The sequence below is a fragment of the Chenopodium quinoa genome, unplaced genomic scaffold (assembly GCF_001683475.1).
Source record: "Chenopodium quinoa cultivar QQ74 unplaced genomic scaffold, ASM168347v1, whole genome shotgun sequence".
Lineage (NCBI taxonomy): Eukaryota > Viridiplantae > Streptophyta > Magnoliopsida > Caryophyllales > Amaranthaceae > Chenopodium > Chenopodium quinoa.
The window spans coordinates 917,968-942,978 of NW_018744662.1; the positions used below are offsets into that span (position 1 = coordinate 917,968).

Consider the following 25,011-nt stretch of genomic DNA (forward strand, 5'->3'; position numbering starts at 1 on the left):
TAGCCTTATATTATAAATAAAGAAAGATTATGAACATTATTATTATTTTTTTTATACTTTTTTTTTTAACAAAGATGAGGATTTAGGAATATTATTAAAATATAAAAACGGGTAGTTGTGGATTATGTTTGGGTCTGAGCCTTCCCCACCAAAGACCAAAGCTTTCCTGTAATTCCAAAACACTATTAGCATGAATTGGTCAACTACTCCAACTCTTCTTCGTGCCTACAACTCAATCAAAACTCCCCAGTCCCCACCGTCACCAAACCCAACACACATACCAATAGAACCTTCCTTTTTCTTACACCCCCTTTTCATTTCATTCTCTATATAATTCCACTTTCCACCCCTTCTTTCCCTTGATCAAAACTTCCTCCCTTTTATTTTGGTCCTCTCTACCCAATTTACTCTTCCCCCCCCCCCCCCCGCCCTCTCTCTCTCTCTCTATAAACCCACAACCCCCATTCAAGCACCCCCTCGCCTGGGCAAAACTGATTTATATCCGATTACTCGATTATTAGAAGATGGGATCAACAACGAGACTTTCGTTGCTAATACTATCAATATCTTTCTTAGTCACAACGGCAATAGCACAAACAGCATGTAGAGCACACACCTTTACAAACAACCAACAATACAGCAGTTGTAGTGATCTCCCTGAATTGAATTCATTTTTATATTGGACCTATGATTCGACAGCCGGAACCGCCAATATCGCCTTCCGAACCACCGGGGTTAGCCCGACCTCGAACTGGATCGCGTGGGCCCTTAATCCGACTGGGTCCGGCATGGTTGGGGCTCAGGCTTTGGTTGCCTACCAAAATTCTTCCAGCAGTAGCGTTTACGCCTACACATCCTCTGTTACTTCTACTAGCACCACTCTTGCTCGAAGTAGCATCAGTTTTCGGGTATTTTACTATCACTCCTTTTTAATTATTCAACAAATTATAGTACTTTTTTTTCAATTAATCCCAATGAAATTGTGTATTTTTAAAAATTATTCACTACATTTTTTTTGAAAGGATTAAATTTCACTCTAAGAAAATTAATAGAGTATATATATAAATCAATTGGATCATCAATTACTTTAAATTTTCTAATTAAATTGATTGGTATAAAGAATCAGCGTGATAAAAATAGCGTTATTTTCTCTCTATTTGATTACAAGATACAAGTATATGGGCAAAAGAAGTAATGTTGCTTTAATACAGAGTATTGCATAAGATATTTACTAGCCAAAAATAAATTGTCACTTTGTCAATAATAGAAACGTGTATTAGCTAATACCGAGTATTATAAAATAAAAGTATATGAATTTCCCATGAAGAATTAATAATAATTAATTGTGATTTTAATGTTAAATATAACAGTCAAACAAAGATTTTTTTATACTGTATTTAATTATCATTTCTAATAAGTTGTGCTTTAGGATGATGTAATTGTTACACTATGATGATATTGGCTATTTGATACCATTGCGGTACAATTGGGTAAAGGTCAATACAAAGTTTTAAAAGTTAGCATTGAATTATTTTTAAAATTCAATACTTTTTCAGTTGAAGAAAAGTCTAAATTTTACAGGTAATTTCTTAATTATGGAGTTAGAGAAAAGAAAACGTGATTTGGTATATGGGTTAATTGTATCTTATCATCAACAACAGGAAAAAGAAAGATTTGATTTGCAATAATAAAAACCAGCTATTTATTCCTTATGTGCATGTTATTGAATTGACTAGTGTTTAGATTTAGAATCAATCAAAATGATCACTAGCCGCCCTGTTTGATTGCAATGGACAGCCTAGCTCATCACTCGTTATTATAGTTGAGTTATAATTGTTACATTACTGGTTTAAATTACATTGTTTGTTACATACTTACAGTATAAACTATACGGTGTTATTTTTATTTTTGTTATATATTTATTCCCGTGCTAATAATTGGTGACTTTTGTAAACGCTATGGTTATATGGATGATGCATAGTTTACAATAGGTCATTATTAGATAATTATATGTACCGTACATAATAAAATTGGTAACCTCAGGTGAGCAACCTATCGGCAACTAGCGGGACCAATGAGATGACAATATTTGCAACTATTCGGCCACCAAGTACGACGGTGAACCAGGTTTGGCAAGTGGGCCCATTGACCGGAGGCAATCCAGGGCAACATTCTCAAAACAGTGCTAACACCAAGTCCTCTGGTTCTATTAACTTCCTTTCTGGCCAAGCTACCGCAGGTGGTGCAACTATTCAAAGACTTAAACAAAAGAATGTAAGTTTTCAATTTCACAACTCCCACTTGGTTTTATTTCTCGTTTTTAATACAATCGACTCCATAAACTTGTAGGGGTGTTAAAAAATACCTGACTAGGCTGACCTTTTATTGACTCGATATAGAGAAAATTGTCTAATGCCATTACATTTACAAATTTACATCACAAAGTTAAGAAAAAAAAAGGCCCTAAGCTAGTTGGGATTAGTTTAGTTCCTACCTCTTTTGAAATTTCAACCAATTTACCTACTCTTCTCTAATTAAAGCTTATTCTATTCTAGCGTATATCTTTGAAAGAGTCATTTAGCATTATGTTATTGCTTGTTTCTAATGTTATAAATTAATGCATAAGTTTTTAGTTGTAAGTCCCTTTTAAAAATTTAAAATCAAGTGTCAAGCATACTTAAGCACATTAATTAAGTATTTTATTACTCATTTGGTTTCAAAATATAAGAAGTTTTAGCCATTTTGAATGTTACTATCAAAAATTTAATTTAATGGATTAGGCATTACACTATCAATATAATAGTTCTTTGTCTTCTTCCATCATCGATATACAATTAACTGAAATAGATTATTAAAACTTATTTAGCTCTAATAAAAGAGATTAAAGTAATAATGCCTACTTTGTGAGTTGTAACCTTAGCACATGTGTTTGGTAGTATTTGATCATGATGAACTGATTATAATTAAGCGAACAAATTTGAGGCTAACATGTGTGCAAGTGTAACCACTGCCTCGTACTAACATGGAAAAATAATTATTGGATCTTTTGGTTGGTGAGCTATTTTCGTGTCAACAACGACATGCTTTTTTTTCAATCTTTTTTTTTTATTTTTTATTTTTTTTTCCGCGTTTAAATCCTATTATGTTGTATTATAGATGCGCTTAGAATTAGGTGCATCGATTATATTTTTCCCTTATTTGATAATTCTTTTATGCATCTAGGTGCATTTAGAGCAAAGATTATCATATATTCTTCATATAATTTGTATCTTTTGATAAAACTTAAATGCACCCGAATATATGTAAGAAGTTTCGTTGTCGAAACATCAGACGCTTAGATATTGAAAAAATCATTCTATCAACGTTTTGAACTAGACAAAGAAAAGAATGTTATTGTTCACCCACCACCAATAAGCATGATGTTGATGTGAAAATTTAGAAATCATTTCTTTCGAAAAACTTGACACTTGAACATCTTAACTTTTTTTTTTGCGGTTATTTAATTCTTAAGACTTTTTTTTAGTCAATATGTTCATGTTTTCATTTTTTATTTTCTAACTAATATTATAGATTCACATGTTTACTTTATAATTTCCTCAAATTTTATGTATTCCACGTGGTCAAAGATTTATAAATGTAGTCAACAAAGGTCAAATAGACATCTAATTAGCCATCGGTAGTTGATACTAAATTAGCCGTATATTTTGTTTTTATTTTTGAATTGTTGTCATGTTATTTGAGAGTGTGTATACTAATATATAGCAAATTGGATAACCGTAATTAAATTGTGGGTGTTAATTGCAGACACACGGAGTTTTGAATGCAATTAGTTGGGGAATTTTAATGCCACTAGGAGCTATAATAGCAAGGTACGTGAAGGTGTTCCCATCAGCCGATCCAGCATGGTTCTACCTTCATATAGCTTGCCAAATCTCGGCCTATATCATCGGAGTTGCTGGTTGGGGTACTGGTCTTAAACTTGGCAGTCAATCTGTTGGTATTGTTTACCACGTCCACCGTAACATTGGGATTGCCCTTTTCTGCCTCGCCACTCTTCAGGTTAAACTCACTTCTCTTATATATCTCTGTTTGAATTGATTATCACATTATCTCAACCGTACATGATATTAATATGAGTATATGACTAACACATTGTTAAATTATATAATATCGTCTCATAGAAATATCTACTTATCAAGTTATAACATGCGTGTAGAGAATCAGTTTTATCAACACAATATACTTTGAATATTTTTATCTTTCTATCTTCTAGAGACTTGTAATGGACTATAAACATGATACATTAAAAAATTCATGTAAGAACACGTAACATAAATTACATGGAAAGTGATGAATTATGCATAGCTTTTTTGACTAAGCTGCCACATTAATGGGGCCAGGTAGGTAAGGTAACTCAACTAACACGGTATGTTCCATAAATCATAAAATTTCAAGGTAGAGTTTGTAGTTACTTCTGAGTTCTGACGTCTAGCTTTTAGATTGTCAATTTTGGTTTAAATGTAAGTTTATGTCTTTTAATGCCGGTCCATTTTTTATTACTACTACTTGCATAAAAAATTATACGGGAACAATTATCTAGTCTAGATAATACATCACCACCTAACACCCTTATTCTAGAATTACCATAGAATATATACTTCGTATGTACGTAGTATTTTTTTTTTTGCCACAAGGGCGGGGATGAGAATCGATCCCAGGATCTCCTGAAACCGGGAGAGAAACTCTAACCACTTGAGCTATCCCTCACTCTCATGTACGTAGCATATATTGATATACTTCATCCTTCTTTAAATAAATGTCTCATTTAGCTGTTTGATAATTTTTGGTCTTAAACTCTAAAATAACAAGACAATGAGATTTAGGTTAATAATTTTTATTTGCAAAATTTATCAAATTACTACGAAGCATAAATTTGTTACTTCCTTCAAAGTTAAAATAATGGCACTACAATGGAAAAAAAGGGGTTTGAAAAAGTGGATTGCTAAACATCGCCCGCAAATCTCCACATAAAGCCCACAAACTTATATTGAAGTTACAATATTGCCCTTGACCTTAAAAAAAACACAACCTCAATAAAAATCAAAGTACGGGGATGTCGAGGCTCGTGGCGGCAAGGTGGTGGTGGCGCCAGGTCCGGCAGCCACGTCCACCGGCCTGGCGTCTGGGCAGGACGCCCAGCCACGGTGAGTGGCGTTTGGGACAGGCGCCAGTCACTGTGGCTGGGCGTCCTGCCCAGACGCCAGGCCGGTGGACGTGGCTGCCGGACCTGGCGCCACCACCAGCCACGGGCCGTCCTGGCCAAGCGCCCCAGCTGCCTTAATTTTTTTTTTTTTTTTTTTTTTGGAAAATCAGAAAATTTTTCTAATTTTTTTTTTAATGTGTTTGATTTTTTTTTAATATTTATTAATTTTATGTGTTATTTTTTATAAGTCTAGTATATATATTTTTTATAAAATCAAATAAAAAACATAAATTTCCACATCCTAAATCAAAACATAAATTTAATAAACACAATTTAAAAAAATAAAAAAAAAAGGCAAAAAAAAAAAAAAATTAAAAAGTAAGGGCGGCGTCCAAACCAGACGCCAGTGCCAGTGCACTGGTTGTGGCGTCTGACCTGGACGCCAGTGCACTGGTTTTGGCGCCTTGCCTGGACGTCCTTGCCATGGTTCCGGCGTCCAAACTAGGCGCCACCTCGTTTTCCGTCGAAGACGACGTATCTCCGGCGACCCTCGCCTCTCCGGCCTCCCTGGGCAACCCAGTACGACTCCACATTTGTTAGATCGAGATTTGTTCACTTTGGGTACGATTTTAGAAATGGGCAAAATTGTCAAACCATGTCTAATTTGTGGGCTTTATGTGGAGATTTGCGGGCGATGTTTAACAAATCCCTTGAAAAATTATCATATTGATATTGTTTAAAGTAGTACCAACTTTAAAAGTCGTCAAAGAATTCTAAGTCTACCTAACAGTCATTTTCTAACTTCAAATTTTTGTTGATATGTTCATTTGTTTCATTTTCTAAGTACTCGTATGTATCTTGGCTCAAAATCTAAGATAGAATTGATTTTTATTTTTTTTTATATTCAAACCTTTGGAAGCTTCTTCTTGTTGTGGAATTATGGAACTTATTTCAACTCGAACATTTTATAATCACACATTCATACCATAAGACATTTTCCATGAACAATAGGAGTATTTGTTTGTGTTAGTTGACTAATGTGCTCATAACTTCATATTGCGCTGTACTAGAAAACTCGTTTTTATAGTCTATATATATTGTATAGGATTATACTACTATATGTGTATCCCCCATGTTTTGTCCGCCTCTCTTATTGAAAAGTTTGGACTTTATTTTTTTGTGACTCAGTTAAATGACTATTTCTATATTTTTAAGAAATTTGAATAGAGTTCATAGAGCTTTTAATAGAAAAGAGGATTTTCTTGTTACTTTTTTTTGTAAAACCTAAGATACTCGCCAACTTAATGTTAAATTACAACTATATACCTACTTGTGACACAATTGGGGTAGGAGAGAAATCGTTTTGACATAGTTTCAATTTCTTTGAATTTCAGGTATTTGCCCTACTTCTAAGGCCAAACAAAGACCACAAGTACAGATTGTACTGGAAGGTCTACCATCACGGCATTGGATACATCGTGATCATCTTGAGTATCATCAACATCTACCAAGGATTCGACAAAGTGTTGATGCCAGAGAAGAAATGGAAGAGAATATACTCAGGCATCCTCATTGCTTTGGGAGCCATTGCTCTTGTATTGGAGGCATTTACATGGACCGTCGTGTACAAGAAGAAGAAGACTGATCAACAGAAACATGGTCACCATGCTAATGGAACCAATGGATTTGCTAACAGTTATGCATAGACTGCATGCTGCTGTTTTGTAAATTTTTCTATACGTTTGTTTCAAATTTAGGCTTATTATTTTAGGTTGTATTATAAACTACAGATTTTGAATATTTTCTTCTTCTTTTAAATCCCTTTTGTATTATTGTTGCCAGTGAGTTATAGGGCATATTTGATTGTTTTTATTAATATGATAGTTTTGGTCCGATCCATTGCCTTTTGTGCTCTTGCACACATTTTTTTCCCTCCTCCCTCCTTTTCTTTTACCTAATAAGTGATGAGCTATTTTTATGCATGGATTAAGGGTCTGTTCTCTTTAGATTAATTTTAGTTTAGTTTAGTTCATAATATCCCCTTTTCATAAAATATTCAATTCAGTTCAGTTCAGTTCAGTCAATCAGAACAGGTCCTAAAAATATGCACTTTCTTTTTAAGCCATATCAAACTTTCTCTATGATGATGTACGCATGTACCAATTTATGCAACTTCGATCTTTTTTAGTGAAGAGTGGATGTCATTTATTCTAATTATTTAAAGTACTAGAATTATGCAAGACATGAGATCAAACTTTTGTCTAATAATAATACTCTAATAATAGAAATGTAACTCCATGGTTTTCAAAAAAAAAAAAGAAATGTAGCTCCATGAGAATGTTTAAAAAAAAAAAAAAAAAAAAAAGCAAGCATTGAGCTAGACAAGTAATGAAGGTAACATATGAAAGGACACTTGTGGAGTTGTGGTCATAGTTAGCCATGACTTTCAAACCTCGATTTACCTTCGATTCGAGTAATGGCGGTGAAAGCAAATTGTTTCAAACTAAAGGTTACCCATATTGTGTTTCAAAAAAGAAAAAAAAACGGCTATTTCATCAAATGTCACTGAGCAATTTAAAAATTCACCAAATGCCATCGGACTTTTCATAATTCACCAAATGCCACCGAGTTTTTAAAAAATTCACCGAGTGCCATTAATGACTAACGGCAGTTAACTCCGTTAGTCATTTAGGCTAATTATGCCACGTGGTGGCTTATGATTGGTTGATTATTAAATTAGTAAATTAATTACTTAATAAAAAACTTAAAAAAAAAAACCCACTCACCATGACCCAGCCCCAACCACCGTCTGTCACTGCCATAGTGCACCATCCTATCCCCACCGCGGCGACCCAGCCCTGAACAACAACACCGGCGAGCCAGCCCGCGCTGACGACGCAACCCAGCCACCCTTCCCGCAATTCGCAACCTTCTATTTCTCCATCGAAAATCCCTCAGTTCCCCTCCCCCTCCCCACCTCCGCACGACCAAAGCCCCCTCCACTCCCCACTGCTGGTGACCAATAAACCCTCCCCGCTCCGACGAACCCAAACCACCCCCCTCCCCTTCCCATCTCCACCCCCTATACCACCTCACTTAAACCCCAAAATTGAAAACCTTAAAATCGAATTAGGGTTTCGATTTTGGATATTTCAATTTTGGAGTTTTAGTGTGTCGAGGATGGTGGTTTAAGGGGGGAAAGTTGATGGAGATTGTAGGGGGATGGGCGAATTAGCTTCGCCGGCATGGCGGCATAGGTGATGGGGCTGGACGACGGTGGGAGGGAAGAATGGTGTTTTTAAAGTGGAGGGAGGGGTTTTAGGGTGGGGGGAAGGTGGTTATGGGAAGGAGAGGGTGGCGATGGCATAGGATCAAGGGGAAGGGTCGCCGCGGACACTGAAGAGAATGTTGGTCTGGTCGCCGGTGGGGGTGGGGGCAAGGGGTTGGGCTGGTGTTGGGGCGGTGGTGCGGTGGGAGTAGCTAGGGTTAAGGTTTTTTTTTTGTTTTTTTTTTTATGTTTTTTTATTTTAATTTTTTGATAAATATAATAATAATAATAAAATGAACCAATAAGAATATGCCACGTGGCATAATTAGCCTAAATGACTAACGGAGTTAACTGCCGTTAGTCATTAATGGCACTCTGTGAATTTTTTAAAAAGTCGGTGGTATTTGGTGAATTCTGAAAAGTCCGATGGCATTTGGTGAATTTTTAAATTGCTCAGTGGCATTTGGTGAAATAGCCGCAAAAAAAAGGTTACCCATATTTGGCATCAACAACTATAAAGCTCGCACTTGAGCTTCAACTTTGCATATAAAAAACCAATGAAACTTTGCATTTGAGCTTCAACGTCTTAGGATTTGTGATCAATTTTTAAGTTTCTAAGATCACCTTAATATTAAATTTAGTTAAAAATGACTATAAATGTTTGGAGTCGAACTAAACTAATCAGTGGGTTGAAGGCTCTTTCTCAATTTCAGTAATTTTCAATTACATTTTGTTTTATGTAAAAAATTTGCTAAGTGCATAGAATATTGGAAGGTATTCATTTTTAGTTAGTTGTATAACGAAAATGTATTGTGTTTTATCTTTAACATAATCATAGTTATTGCAAACATTTCGATTCTTACAAGCTACAGAAAATTATTTAGTATAACATGATACGAGTAATACATTAAAATTCATCTCAAATTCCCAATAACATGATATGCACTGCACTCACCTTTGATTTAATATTTCAATTACCAAGATTAATAAATTTGGCCTTTTGGGAGTGGGTGAAAGGCGAAAGAGAGAATCTCCATCCCAAAATGCCTCTAGTGAGATTAGAATAAACCTTAATCACCTATACAAAATTAAGCCCACAATGTTGGGCCGACCGGTTTTGTGTTCAAAACCCGCCAAAATCTTTAATCACCCATGGGTCCTGTTTGGCAAAACTAGCAATATCAGGTAGGTACCTTTTAGCGGTTAAGTAGCGGGTAGTTGTTAGAGTAACAAGTAGCTGTCAATTAGTAGTGGGTAGAGGTTGCCTGTCAATATAGAGGGTAATAGTATTAGTGTTTGGCAAAAATAACGGTTGAAAATTTAAAATACAATACAAATACATGCATAATATTTACAGAGTAAAGAGTAAACAAAATTTATCAAAAACTACACACTACCTTTCAAACGCTAATATTTTTAATGTTTGACCTAAGCTATCTGAACGCTACCATACCAGACACACCGCTATATGAAACACCACCATACTAGACACACCACTTCCGCTATATGAAACACTTACCATACTAGACACAGTACACACCTAACGCTAACCATTACTTAAAACGCTACCGCCAAAGTGCCAAACAGGGCCATAAACCACGTCGGCTTCAAATTGTGGATTTCCGCACAACAAATCTTCCCCAACAAGCTTCACAAAACGTGACTGTCAGAAAGACAAAAAAAAAAAAAAAAAAAAAAAAAAAAAAATACAACCTGCCTTCCTGTAGTAACAAGAATTCAACATCACAATTAGCTGAAGCTCGAACTAAGGCAACAATGGCGGCACTTCCGACTGAGATGATCACCGAAATACTCTTACGCTTACCTGTTAAATCACTTTTACGCTTCAAATGCGTCTGCAAATTCTGGAATTCCATAATCAAAACCCCCAATTTCATCAAACTTCACCTCAATCAAACCCTAATTTCCAACTCCAATCTTCAACTCCTCTTCTTTTATAAGTCTCTTTATTCTGCAGATTTGGACCATAACCACATCTCCTTCTCGGGGATCCAGCTCCCTCTCTCAACTCAAGGAATTGAGGTATTTGGGTCTTGCAATGGCATCGTTTGCATTGGCAACAAAACTGAAATCTTGTTGTTCAACCCACTTACCAAATCACAGTTTAAACTACCTATTATTCCAGATCTTAACAGGGTTGTTCGTCTGTTCGGATTTGGGTACGACAGTAAGAACGACGATTACAGGGTTTTGAAGTTAGTTCAATGTTTTCTTATAAATGATATGGGTAAGTTTGTTGAAGCGGAATTGTATAGTTGCAATGATAATTCCTGGAAATCTGTTCAAGGTATCTATGATTTTACCCCTGATTATCATCGCCATGGTGTTCTTGTTAGTGAGGCTTTACATTTCAATGCTCGCTCCAACAAATCTGACTACATAATAGTTAGTTTCGATCTTCAGACTGAGAGTTTCTTGTTTTTCGACTACTCCAAATTGATTGATGATACTGAGTTTTATGTGACGGCGCAGTTAACGGAATTGGGTCGATGTCTGTGTGCTTTTGTTAATTATCATGATGAATTAAGGGAGTATGTGGATTTTTGGAAATGCGATATATGGGTAATGAAGGAGTATGGAAACAATGAGTCTTGGGTTAGACTGTTTAGTATTGGCAACAAGTGTATCCTGAGATGCCAGCTAGTATTGCCTATTGTTTACTCCAAAGATGGGAAAAAATTTTTGTTGGGCATAAGCGACCTCATCTTTGGTTGGTATGATTTGGAGTCCAAAAAATTTGATGCAATTAACTTTAAACTTCATGGAATGCCAAGGGATCATTTGATGATGATGGGGCGTTTTGTGGGGTGTTATGTGGGCAGCCTTGTTTCGATCGAAGATAAGCTGCGTTCTCAAAGGGAAACCTTGCCAATGATAAAGAAGAAGAAGTAAGCAGAGTTTTTGAATGTCTTGCTTTTCTTTCATTGCTTCCAAATCCAAATGCACATATTTTCTTAGCATATGACTTTGAATCCTGTTTGCTTAAATGCATTTTCTGTATTGTGTTCTGTGACCTGTTTGGTTGATCTGCAGGGATAATAGTTACTAACCATCTAGTAAATTACAATTGATTTGTAACTAATGCTTATTGCTCTTGGCTAATTGTCACTGCTAATCTGTAGTAAATTACTTACTTTATGGTATTAAGTTAGCTAAAATTTCCATCAGAAGTCTATAAAGTATAGGCGTTTATTGACATTGCTCTCGTCAAACCAAAGTATTGCATAATCTACTACCTGAATGGTGCTTCAATCTGGATTCTGTGATAATTTTATCTGGAGTATATTCAGAAGCTCTTTACAACTCCATTTTTACTTCCTCTTTTGGTTTCTCTTGCTTCTAAAATAGTCTATTATCTACCAATTTTGCATCCATTATATTATGTTAAGCTTTGTTATTATCTTTGAAGAACCATGTTGTATGTAAAATCAGCTATGAAAGGTCTGAATCACTTTCTTCATTTCTTCAGACGTACTGTGGATGATGTGCAAGATGAGGCTATGACATAATTGATGATGCCACTGCCAGGACTTTGTTAATGTAAGTATGAAGCTATCCATATTAATATAGTAGTGTTTTTCTTGCACTGATGTTGGCTGAACACTGAACAATACATCTGAATTTTTCATCCATATTTGATTAATAAAGATACTGTGGAAGGTTTATAAAGAGTGAACCCAACATAGACCTTTGACCTTGGTATGCATTATGTAATCATCGATCCTTCAAACTAGGTGGTCATTTGGGATTCTGCACGAGATTACATGGACTTTTGCTTGCTCAAAAATCTAAATAATTGTCTATATCCCTTTTGGCTGGCCTTTGATAAATTTGTTAACCCAAGAGATTTCTATATGAGCATGATACTTTACAAATTCTAGGGTGCAGGTCAGGGTTCCACTTTTATATGCGATTAGCTGTATCATTGATTCTTCTTCTATTAGTGCAATTAGCTAATGTTTATGAGCTTCCCCTTTAAAAAAAACACAGGGAAATAGTGGAGACTTGGGATGAGAATAGGATAGGAAAAGTATGGGAATGTTTAATTTCTACATGTTATGCTCATTTACATAAAATCTTAACGCTTTTCTACATTTAAAATATAGGTATAGATTTGTGCTTCTGTTTCTTTGCAATTTGCACTTGCACTATAAGTTGACTAAGCACTACTTAAATTGATCAGATCTTATATGCCCAGAAACCTAGGCATTTGTGTTTCCTTGCTTGCCATTAGTTGTAGGGGACATCATGGCTCTAATGAGAAAAGTTAATGATAGGAAGTGCAGTTTGGGGTGCGAGAAAGCATCGAAGTCGTCGTTGTCTCGTGATTGGGTCTGCCTCCTTCACTTGTTCCCTCTTGATGCTCTGCATGTTTATTCTCTCTAATTGCTAGGGTGACTTCCTGCATGATGCATATAGATTAGACAGATCATTGATGCCCTACTTTGAACTGTGGAATCCTGAATTCATTCACATAACTTTTCATGTATAGATTATCTTGTTAGGACAGAGCATTTCTATTTGAAATTCACTGAGAAAGTTAGATTGCTCAGCTAAACTTTGGCCCTATTTATGTGTAATAGGATTTGTCTATCAGGGCATCCATTGTTATTAAGGTCGAATCTAGGATTTTTTTTATTTTTTATTTTTTTTTTGTTGTTGAGGGGGTTCATACAGGAAACTTGGAAAGATAATTTACATCATAGAAAATCTGGTGGATATTCTTGGAAGGTTTTTTAGTTTCATGATCCTAGTTGGTATAGGTAGGATATAATCTTAGACAGTTAGGCCTTGTTCAGTTCGACTTACTTTCACTTAATTAATATGAGTACAAAATTAATTCAAACAATATAAGTCGAATAGAATTGACCGATATAATTTAGGATTTATTTCTTCTCTGTAAGTCTGCAGAACCAAATTTGAGGGTTTCTGACTTGTGGTGTATTACTCTAATGTAACTAATATTGTGTCGTGATGAATCCTTTGTGTTAGAATTCATGTGTGTTTTTCGCCACCTTTGTTATTATTGAAATAGTAATTCTCATTGATTTCTTTTAATTCCCTCTAATAGTCTGAGAGGATTGTGGTCTTGCCAACCATTTGTCAAAATTCAATTTGTGACTCCTTAATTGCCAGTGTACATCTGCTACAATAGTCATGGCTTACAAGTCACGATGGGAAGTTGCTCCTTAATTGCCAAGGGCCCAGTGTTTCAACATCAGTAGAGACATAAGGTTAGGCTAATACACAATTACATCAGTAGAGACATAAGGTTAGGCTAATACACAATTACAGCGCTCTTGTGCAATAACCTTCACTTCGAAAATATTCAAATTGAGCTGGTGGACTGATGTTGGCCTTGCTGTGGGCTGAACAGAAATTCTTTATTACCTTTATAAATAATAATAAAAATAAAAGACCAATCTTAGACCTCTTTATGCATGATTTGTAAAGTATCAAACCATCAAACTAGATGGAAAATCCAGCCCCTCATTCTCCAAAGAAATAATTAAAAAAAATAAAAGATAAGGAAGATAAGGATAGGATAGGACTTATATTCATTGTAAAGCTAGGAGTGGAAAGCATTCCAAAAGAATATTAGATTGCATAGTTGGTTACTCTGTCCAATTGGTTTGTTAATCAGTATTTTGAGAATAAGAAAGTTTCCTATCAATACATGTGATTTGTTTGTGAGAGTATCAATATCAATGTTTGTGTTCTTTTGTATGTAAATTTACGTGCTACGAGTACATTTTAAAAGCTTGGATACCGAATTATTGATTGATACTTCCTCTCTTTTCTTTTAATTTACTCACTTTTACTTTAGGGATTGTTGTTTGTTTGTTTAAGGGTGCCTTGAGTTTGCAAGAAAGTTTAAATCTTTGTAGATTATTTATGCAATTGTGCATGATAATTTTAGGATGGATATGTCATTCTGATATTAATATGTTCGTCTTTCTGCAGTGTTGGGATTTCACATCGTTTAAGTATATACGTTTGGTTGTTTTCATGGTTAATGGATGAGAAGCAGCTGATTTCGCATGAAGGCTATTGCAAGTAGTTTTTGACATTTAGGGTGGCTATCTTTTTTAGTACTTTTATGAATACCTAGTTGAAGTGGTGAATATTTTCTGGTATCTACAGCTTTTTGGTGCTCTTCTATGTGATTGTGCAAATGTGCAATGCATACTGTACTTGTGTGTAGCTTATGGTGTCATTTGACTTACTAGTTCTTTTGAGCTTCTTTAAGGTCTATTACGATGTATGAATGTACCTAGCAGTGAAATTTGAGTAGAATTGAACCAGCTGTTCTTTGCTGAAGTACATGGTTTAACAAGATACTACACAAATTTATGATGTTTTTACTTCACAACTTTTAATTATGATACTAATCATTGTGGCAAGATTAATTTCGTGTTGCTGTTACTAATTTTGCCAAGAATTCTTTTTTTTTTTTTTTTTTTTTTTTGCAATTTAAGATTTGAAATTCAAATTATGGAATTTCTATTGAGGGGGTCAAAATAAGGAGTAACTCTTTTGTCAAAAAAAAAAAAAAAAAAAAAAAAAAAAAGAGTTTACTCATTTTTTTTAGGTAAGATGTTAAAACTCAAAAATTTGATATGTTTTTTGGGATCTTGTGAAGGAAAGATGGAAACTTGAAATGATTTTGAAGGCTGAAAAATGTAATTAGATTGACATTTGAGCTTTAGACATTCAGGTATTAATTGGATGAAATATGCCAAAAATTGTTGTTGATAGGCTATCAGAAAAAAGCTGGTGTCATGTAGCTCTTGTAGTCTTGTAGCATGGTAGGCATACCCGTTCTTCGTTTTTTGAGAAATTGAGACTTGAAATGATTTTGAAGGCTGAAAAATGTAATTAGATTGACATTTGAGCTTTAGACATTCAGGTATTAATTGGATGAAATATGCAAAAAATTGTTGTTGATAGGCTATCAGAAAAAAGCTGGTGTCATGTAGCTCTTGTAGTCTTGTAGCATGGTAGGCATACCCGTTCTTCGTTTTTGAGAAATTGAGGCTATAACCAGTAGGCTGGTGTCATGTAGCTCTGGCAAAAAAATTGTTTTTCATATGCTATCACCAATTTCTGAGTTCTTATTTGCTCTCTGAAAGTGAGGATAAGCTCTTGTTTGCTTTTGGAAATCGGGGATAAGTTCTTGTGTGCTCTCAAAATTCGAGGATAAGTTCTTGTTTTCTCTCGGAAAATTGAGGCTATATGACTCGATAAAAATAGTATAAAACCATGGGATGTAATTTGTATTTGGCTAATGTGGCATGGCCTCATATGAATTACTCTGTAGAATCCAGGTTACTGGGCATGAGACCGTGGTTGCTAAGCTTCTTTAAAATGTTTGAAAAATGGTTTGCTTTGGCTATGTTGTTCAATGAATTCAAGTATGTTTAAAGGATATCTTCTTTTATTTATTTATTTATCTATTTATTTTTAAATATTCAGCTCTAGCATTGTGTTCCTCATATAATCATTTTCCCTAGCAAGATTATATAACCATTAGGAGTTTTCTCTGTTTGGTGCTGCTTGAATGCAACATTTATCAGTTGACTTTTCGTGCAAAAATTGAGCATTGAACTTAGTACAGACCACAGAGAATTAAAATGAGGTTCTGTAGTTTCTTATCTATTTATTACTGCTATGTGCATTTTTGGCTATTAAGATGTAAAAATAATCTATCTTATCAGATTCCTCTCTGTTTCTTCTCATTTGCCTAAACCAATTATGCTCTTAATATACTTTGATAATTGATTCTTATGAGAGTGGACCCTTAGCGTTATCACATTTTTGTAAAAATACAGAGATACATGACTGCATATTAATTTTTTCATCGCATTTCTTTTGAGTTGATTATATTGGTAATTAGTACTTTAACTCTAGCATACATCTTTGCCATGTGCACATGTATTGGCTGTGGCCATTTACAAGCAGTACCCAAATTTGATACAGACTCGAAGGGAATTCGGGAGATGATCAATGCAGAATTGTTTATCGATTAAATTCTTCTTTGTAGAACCTTACTAGTTATGTTTAAAAACTGTTACGGGGCGTTTGCAGGGCTGCATAGTTGATCGAAATGTACCATTAGTTTGCAATGAATTTTTCAGAATAAAATAACCTATTAGAATCAGGGTTTCAAAAAAAAAAAAAAAAAAAAAAAAAAAAAAAAAAAAAAAAAAAAAAAAAACCCTATTAGAATCATTGCATTTGCTAGACTCTGAGATCTGTTTGGTTCTCTAATCATTTTTATGTTCTATCAGTTGTGAAATTTGAGAAAATACAAGTTTGTACTTTATTGGCCTGATAAACTTGTAATGTTTATAGAGGTGATTTTAAAAAAAATTATAATTTTGGTCTATTTTGGCTTCAATAATCAATAAGGGTTTGTTCTCATACGATTATTTTCAGTTCAGTTAAGTTCAGTTCAATTCAGCTCCTAATTTTCATCTCTTATAAAATATTCATTTCAGTTCAGTTCAACTCAGCTCAATTCAGTTGATGAGAATAGACCCTAAGTATGTGTCAATTTCTAATGTGTTTTTAGTTTTTTTTTATTTAAAAAAAAAAATATTTAAGAAACAAATTAAATCTCTCTACATATAAGATATAAATAATAATTACATTTCCCTCAAAAAAAAAGTAATAATTACATACAACTTTCCAAAAAAAAATAATTGACAACTACTTCCTATGTTTTTTTTTTATTGACATCTTTCTATTATCACATTTATCAACGCATGTTTTTAACGCTTAATAACTTCAATTATCAACATTGTAAAATTATAAAAAGTGGATCTTAATAAAATATACATATAGACGATTTAAACAAGATCTTACATGATTATGTTTTATCGTATCTATCAATCACAAAAGCGAGTTAAAGTATATTATGTGAATAATATAAAAGTCAAATGGTGTCAACTAAAGGCTCGTTCTGATTGACTAAACTGAAACTGAACTGAATTTATTGGAGCTGAACTGAATATTTTATGAGAGAAGAAAATTAGGATTAGAACTAAACTAAATTGAACTGAACTGAACTGAACTTATTGGAGCTGAACTGAACTGAAAATAAGCTGAAGAAAACAGACCCTAAAAAACGGAGGAAGTATAACTTTTTTTAAAAAAAAAATCTTAACATAATTTGTGACATATGAACAATTTTTTAGGAAAGAGATATTGTGTACTATATACGTTTATTACAACAAAAGTATTTATTATTTTCTTGATTTTTTTTAAAATTATGTAATAAAAGCTACAAGCTTAAAAATAAAATGTGAATGTCAAATCAACAAATGATACATTTTTTTTGAAACAACAAATGTTACTTTTGTTATTTCCTTGAATAATTAATGATTAGAAATTCAATCAATTAATACTCTATGAAATTATGAATACTTCAATAAAATTTGAAATATAACATAAGAAAGTAAATATATATATATATATATATATAAAGTAAAAAAAAATTAATAGTGTTATTTTTAATAACATTTATTGAAAATTACTGTGCATGGCACGCGATCCAACCTAGTAACTATATATATACTAGTATTATACGTACTAAAACATCAACAATACACGTGTTATCTCCTGCCTCCTGGTGTGTGATATGGATTTTAATGGATATAACCTTCAATCGCAGTTGAAAGGTTTGGAATCTTGAGTCTCGGTCAAGAAACGCTAAGCAACACGAGCTTAAAACCTAAACTAGGCCAAGAATACACAAGCACAAACTTACGTAAAACTTTATAAATTTCAAATCAATCAATCATAATTCCATTAAACACCATCACACATTTATAAGCTAAATAATTAGCCTAAAATCGTGTAAAACAAATTCTAATCTAACTAGCTAGGAAACTAACCCTAACTTGCAAAGATAATATTTTGCAAATATGATCTTTAAAGTTAAGCTTATCTTCTACTAACCGAATTAAACTAACAAAATTATCCTAATAAATTCGGTCACCTATTAATAAAATTAAAAATAACAATAAAAATAATTATAACAACAATATTGATGCCTTGGAACCGCATCAGTGTGTCCTTAGGGTGTTTCTTTTTTTAGTTTATAGAATTCTATCAAAGAAACAACACAAAATTTCGTAAATAACTCTTTTATGTATACTAAATGACACATGTCATCTCCTGAGGTGTCCTTAAGTAGTTTTTTAATTTTTTTTTATTTTTTTTCTATTAAAGAAACAACACAAATTTTCATGTGTGGCTAGCTATACCGTCTGGCCAGAATTGCTTATATAGGAGTAACCCCTTACCATTCGAGTAGCCCTGACTGAATAAATAACTCCTGACCGATTTGATAAGCCCAGACCAAATAAGCCTTGACCGAGTAACACTTGAATACGTAATCCCTGAGCGATCGAGTAACCCATAAATAAGTAACCCCAACCACAAAGTGTGGCCAGCTACACAAAAATCGTGTTGTAGAAACAAATCTTATAAACTCCGTAAAAATAATTCCCTACTTTTTTAAAAAAATGAATCAATAAGAGGTAATAAAGTTATGTGGGTCTTGTTAAATTTATTACAATGTATTTTTTTTAAATATCAACTTATCAAGTTTTGATAATTTTTACACGAATGAAATGAAGTTGTATACTTCCTCTTCCCTAAAAAAAAAGTTATTACCTCTGTTCCTGAAAAATCAACTCACTTACTATTTATGTAGTCAAAATAAAATAACTTTGACCACAAACTATGATATATGCAATAGAAAGAAATTAGAATATGAGATCTTATTAGATCGCCCTTCGCCCACCACCATCCCCACCAGGCCACAACCACTCAAACCCAGAACCCAAAACCACCACCCCCATCCAGACCCAAAACCGTACCACCGCAACCCAGACGCGCCAATCGAGATCATACCCTAACCAACCCAACCCCAAAACACCCTTTGAAAAAGTGAAAACCACCAAACCCTAGGAAAAAGGTTGGGGATCAGAGATCGACGCAACCTGAATCGAGGTACGTACAGGGAGGACAACGCGGTCGGAATAGAGGACAGGGAAGGTCGCAGCACCCGAAAAATGGACGCGGACGGGGTTGGGATCGGTAGTTCGGGATGGGAAAGGGGTTTTCGATGGTGGTTTTATGCTCGCCGCTGCATGGACTTCGTGGGGGAGGGAGGGGTTGGTGGCTCAGGGGAGGGGGTCGGTCGGTTACGCGCCGGCGTAGGGTTGGGGGCTTGCTGGTCGAGCCACGTGGCAGAGGAAAACAGTGGCTTGGGCAGGTTTTTTAAAATTAATTTTTTTATTCTTTAAAAAATCTATAACTTTTTTATTTTTATTTTTTGACCAATCACAGGCTGCCACGTGTTTGGTAATTTGTTATAACAAGTTATATGACCGGTTGGGACCATTTTGACTGGATTGGGTATAAAGGTCGGAGTATTTAAAAATAACCCAAAGGTAGGATTATTTTTTTAGCGGATGCCCCAAAGGTGAGATTATTTTGAGCAATTTTTCCTAAAAATTCACTTACACATAGCCGAATATATTTATGATCAAAGATGATCATTGGAGGCCGCACAAATTGAAAGTGAGTCAAACTTTCAGGAACGGATATAGTATGTACTTCTTCTGTTAATTTTTTTATATATTTTATATATTTTTTTTATTATAGTCATGTTTGCCAATGCGATAATTTACCATTATTATTTATAATTAGCGATAAGAAAAAATTATGAAAAATTGATATTTTGAAAATACATATCATGACGAATCTAAGCAGGTCTAACAAGACTATTTTTTTTTTCATCAATAATCTATTAACTATTACTAAAACAGAAGTTGCTGACGTCATCATTGCACACGTGTTGCTCTCTTAATAAAAATTTTCCCGCCTAAATGCAATGATGATGTCATTTTTTTTTTTGCTATCATATTTTACATTTTTGAAATTTAAATATTAGAAGCTTCTACATTACAACTGGAACCTATCAGTTTATCGTTGGGAATTTAAACAATTTTGAATAGCACATTAATATATGACCTACTACATTGAACTATGAATTAGACAACGTTGATCACTATATCATAATTTTGATGAAAATAAAAAAATTTAAAATTACAAAATATACGTAATTCTTATTTATATTCATATACAATAGTGATTTATTTTTAAAATGTACAAATTAAAAATAGGTTTTATATAAACCGTGCATCACACAGGTTCTAACCTAGTTATGTACTAAAAGATACACCAGCAATGACACGTAGTGTCTCCTTGTGTGTCCTTAATTTTTTTTTAAAAATTTAATTTGTGACATGTGGACTATTTTTATAAGGAAATATACATATATATTATGTACTACATAAGTTTATTACAACAATATTTTTTAAAATTATGTAATAGAAGCTATAGTGAAATGTAAATATCAAATTAGCAAATGATAATTTTGTCATTTTCTTAATAATTTATGATTAGAAAATTCAATCAATTAATACTCAGGATACTTCAGTTAAAGTTTTCAAGTTACTGTTGTTTAGGTCCAATTAAGCCAATTGGGCCTAGTCATTAAATGATCCACTATTCCAAGGTCAAGGCCCAAGCCTCCATTTAAGCCAAGTCAGCATAAGTCAAACGACCCAAATTGTCATGGTCAGCCCATGACCGAGTCCGGCCCAATCATCCTCCTCTTGTCACGCTAAGGTATAAAAACCTTCAATTGAGTCATTTATCATTCATACACATTAAAGCCTCAAGCATTAATTCTTTTGCATAGCTTTCTCTCTCTAAACACTGTTTGACTTTGGCATCGGAGGGGTCTTCCTCGGATCCACCCCCGAAGCCAGTTTTACGTGTGCTTGCTGTGCAAGAAACCTTCGGCCCCGCATCAATTGGACCGGACTAGTCTTCATCCACTTCATTGAGCCTTCGGCAAGGTCCCATTGTTTTCACCCGAAACAATTTGGCGCCGTCTGTGGGGAAGACTTTCAAAAAATCTTTAAGCCAATTAAAATCATCTTGCAAAAATCTTAGTAGCAATGGCTAAGAACCGCAAGAACAAGAGACTAAGTCCAGGAGCGGGCGAAAATCCTAAGACTCCTACACCATCACCTTCGCCGGACCGGAACTCTTCTAAGGATGCCAGTTTTTGGGGGGAGGATCATACCGGGAGGACTCCCTCTCTCCCGTAATTCAAAACTCTCATCATAGACCGAGTCCTCCTCGGTCTAACAGAAGTCAGTCCGATCGTAGGACTCAATCAGTGCCCCAAAGCCAACCTTTGACCATCCGCTCTCACTCTCACACTCAGCCGAGGACCCCTTTAACGGGGCCCAGCTCGGAAGAAGTGGCAAGAGCGCTGACAGTGCTCATGGAGGCGATGAGGGCACAAAATATGCCTCCACCTCGTGACCGAACTCCTCCGCATACTAGGCATCAGCGGAGGAAGCTCGACCAAGAGGGGGGGAAACCTCCTTTCTTCAAGGAGCTGGAAGAGTGGGAAGAGGATACCTGGAGGACCGAAAGGGAGAGGAAAAAGAACCCTCACTTTTTTAAAGGACCCTCTACCTCTCGGCCAGAAACCCACAAGAGCAGCAGCTCAGCCTCGCGGCCGGAAACTGACCGCCGAGGGCGACCTGAGACTGTTCACCACATCGTCCTCGACCGACTCGGCAGCAGGGAGCCGAGTGTGCATAGTCGCCTCTCATTCCCTGCAACCGAAGCCCGAAATTCCCAGCCAGGGACGAAAACCACTCCTACCTCTCTAAGAGGGCAGAGCGCGGTCCCTTCGGCCAGGAACAAAGGCAAGGCCGTGATGCTACCTACCAGTTCTCCATTCGAGCAATGGATTCTGGAAGAGCATGTGCCTACCGTTAAAATACCGTCGCACATTACATATGACAGAACTTCGGATCCTAAGGACCATATTGCCTCTTACGAGGGGCACATGCATCTCTGCCCAAGGTCCGAAGCGACCTGGTGCAAATATTTTCCCACCACTCTCAAGGGGGTCGCGCAAGCATGGATCTCCAAGGGAGTAAAGGAAGGCTCTATAATGGGGTGGGACGACCTGTCCACCAAGTTCAAGAGCAAATTCTCCACGGCAAACCGCCGAGAGAAGACCACTGTAGAGCTCATGGGCCTGCAGCAAGGCGAGACCGAGAGTGTTCGAGACTACCTGACTCGCTTCAGCAACGAGTTATCCAGCGTTTCTCAGCTGGATCAGGGATTGGCCATTTTTGCAATGCAGAATGGCCTTCAGCCTGGAAAGTTCCTGGACTTCATGGTCATGCATACTCCGCAGATCCTGGAGGAAGCTCTGAACGCCTCGGATAAATTCATCCGAGCCGAAGAGTGGAACAAGATAAAATCCCAACCCCAATCTGGGGGTGGGAAGCAAAAACAAGCGTCTGAAGGCCAAGGCCAGAAGGCGAAAGCCTTCGAACACCTTCGGCCAACGAGCCGTCTCACAGGCAGATATGAATCCTATACTCCGCTAACCCTTCCGCGCGCTAAAATCTACAGCGTGACGAAGAAAGAGCAGAGCTATAGGAAGCCGAGATCACTCCCTGAGTGGTATCAGCGTAAAAATAAAAATCAGTGGTGTGAGTTTCACGAATCATCGGGACACAACACTGAAGAATGTATCCAGCTGAAGGACCAATTCGAAGATATGGTCCGGAAGGGATACTTGAAAAAATATATCGCGGATCACCGCAAGAAAAAAGAGGCCGAAAAATCCGAAAAGGACTCTTGGCAAGAACTCGATTTCCCCCGAAAGAACAGCAAAAATGCGGAGGGAAAATTTCCTCCAATTAACGTTATCTCGGGAGGAATATTCTCTCGGAGGGAGCACAAGCGTCACCTTAGGGCTCTGACCCATCAAGTGAACAATGCTAGCATTCAGCCTCCTTAGTCGCCGGTATCGAACAGGGACGTTCACAGCCGCCAAATGCCGGGGGGTGATGTACCCTCACGAGGATCCGTTGGTGATTATCGCCATGGTGGCCAACCACGACGTCAGCAAGGTTCTTGTTAATGGCGGCAGCGGAGCAAACATTTTGTTCCGAAAGGCCTACAATCAAATTAAACTGAAACCCAAGCACCTCACGCCGGTACCCTACCCGGTATCCGGATTTAACGGGGCCTCAACTTATCCAGACGGGAAGGTAACGCTTCCTGTCACCATCGGCTGCGATGAAGCAGCCAGGAACGTCATGACCGAATTCTTGGTCACCGATGCTCCTTCCGTGTACAACGTGATCATGGGGAGACCCATAATTCACGAGATCCAAGGGGTAGTCTCGACATATCATCAGCTGATGATCTATGTCTTGGATGCCGGCTACCCCGAAAGGATCGAGTGCAGCCAAAAGGAGGCCTGAAGGTGCAACTACCACAAGCCATCCACTAGTCATTCCAAAGATGACGACGAGGATGAGGAGGAGAAAGACAGGCAACCAAATGCGAAGAAGCCGAAAGGCCTAAGTGCTTCGGCTCAAGGAGACCTGGCCAAAGTAAAAGGGCCAGGAAAAGAAAAGGCTAGCCCATCATCTGAGCCGAAAGACTCAAAGAGCCGGCCGAAAAAGAAAAAATCTGGAACCCCTGCTGACATAGACAGTAGGCTAGAAGACGAAGAGTCCAGCCCCACCGCAGTGGAGCTGGACCAGCAGACCGAAACGGTCGAGTTGACCGAAGAAGACGCCGAAAAATGTGTTACAATCGGACTGGATCTTGATCCAAAAGTCTGCGTTGAGCTCATCCAACTCCTTCGGGACAACTGAGATGTGTTTGCTTTCTCGGTAGCTGACATGCCTGGGATAAGTCCAGACCTCATCTCCCATAAGCTTAACGTCGACCCCACATATCGGACAGTTAAGCAAAAGAAGCGGAATTACTCCGCAAACAAGAACCGAGACATCGCAGTCGAGGTAAAAAAATTGCTGGATGCAGGCTTCATCGAACCCTGTCAGTATCCAGAATGGGTGGCCAATGTGGTGATGGTTCAGAAGGCAAATGGCACCTGGAGAATGTGCGTTGACTTCACGGACCTAAATAAGGCGTGTCCGAAGGATTTCTATCCCTTGTCGAGGATCGATCAGCTAATCGACTCGACAAGTGGCCATGCCTTGCTTAAATTCATGGACGCATTTTCTAGGTATCATCAGATCTTCATGCATCCCGACGACCGAGCAAAGACGACATTCGTCACGAACGCCGGGGTGTACAATTACAAAATGATGCCCTTCGGATTGAAAAATGCGGGGGCAACATATCAAAGGTTGGTGGACCAAGTTTTTTCCAAGCAAAAGGGCCGAAACATGGAGGTCTACGTTGACGATTCAATCGTCAAAAGCAAAAAAGATGAAGACCATGTTAAGGACCTGGCAGAAACTTTCGCCACCCTATGAAAGCACCAGATGAAGCTGAATCCGAAGAAGTGTGTCTTCGGCGTGAAGTCAGGGAAATTCCTTGGATTCATGGTCAGCAAAAGAGGGATTGATGCCAATCCCGC

General features: G+C 36.5%; 2 protein-coding genes across 2 annotated transcripts; both read left to right on the forward strand.

The window, feature by feature from the left end:
* The first annotated feature begins 372 nt into the window (after positions 1-372).
* Positions 373-7,110, forward strand: LOC110701911 (cytochrome b561 and DOMON domain-containing protein At5g35735-like). The gene is made up of 4 exons (XM_021879517.1): positions 373-908; positions 2,044-2,274; positions 3,805-4,059; positions 6,598-7,110. Exons 1-4 carry the CDS (start codon positions 525-527, stop codon positions 6,907-6,909), a joined length of 1,182 nt encoding a protein of 393 aa, XP_021735209.1. The 5' UTR covers positions 373-524; the 3' UTR covers positions 6,910-7,110.
* A 569-nt stretch (positions 7,111-7,679) lies between these two features.
* Positions 7,680-14,853, forward strand: LOC110701795 (F-box protein CPR30-like). Its single transcript, XM_021879422.1, has 4 exons — positions 7,680-7,712; positions 9,999-11,380; positions 11,962-12,032; positions 14,457-14,853. The coding sequence occupies exons 1-3, from the start codon at positions 7,680-7,682 to the stop codon at positions 11,999-12,001; spliced, it is 1,455 nt and encodes a 484-aa protein (XP_021735114.1). The 3' UTR covers positions 12,002-12,032; positions 14,457-14,853.
* Positions 14,854-25,011: the final 10,158 nt, after the last annotated feature.

Excerpts from the sequence above, each read along its gene's own strand:
- LOC110701795 (XM_021879422.1), top strand. The coding sequence starts at position 7,680 with ATGGCGGTGAAAGCAAATTGTTTCAAACTAAAG. Across the intron at positions 7,713-9,998 it reads CAAATTGTTTCAAACTAAAG|ACACAGTACACACCTAACGC; the intron begins GTTACCCATATT and ends TTACCATACTAG. Across the intron at positions 11,381-11,961 it reads CCAATGATAAAGAAGAAGAA|ACGTACTGTGGATGATGTGC; the intron begins GTAAGCAGAGTT and ends TCATTTCTTCAG.
- LOC110701911 (XM_021879517.1), top strand. The coding sequence starts at position 525 with ATGGGATCAACAACGAGACTTTCGTTGCTAATACTATCAATATCTTTC. Across the intron at positions 909-2,043 it reads GAAGTAGCATCAGTTTTCGG|GTGAGCAACCTATCGGCAAC; the intron begins GTATTTTACTAT and ends TGGTAACCTCAG. Across the intron at positions 2,275-3,804 it reads AAAGACTTAAACAAAAGAAT|ACACACGGAGTTTTGAATGC; the intron begins GTAAGTTTTCAA and ends TGTTAATTGCAG.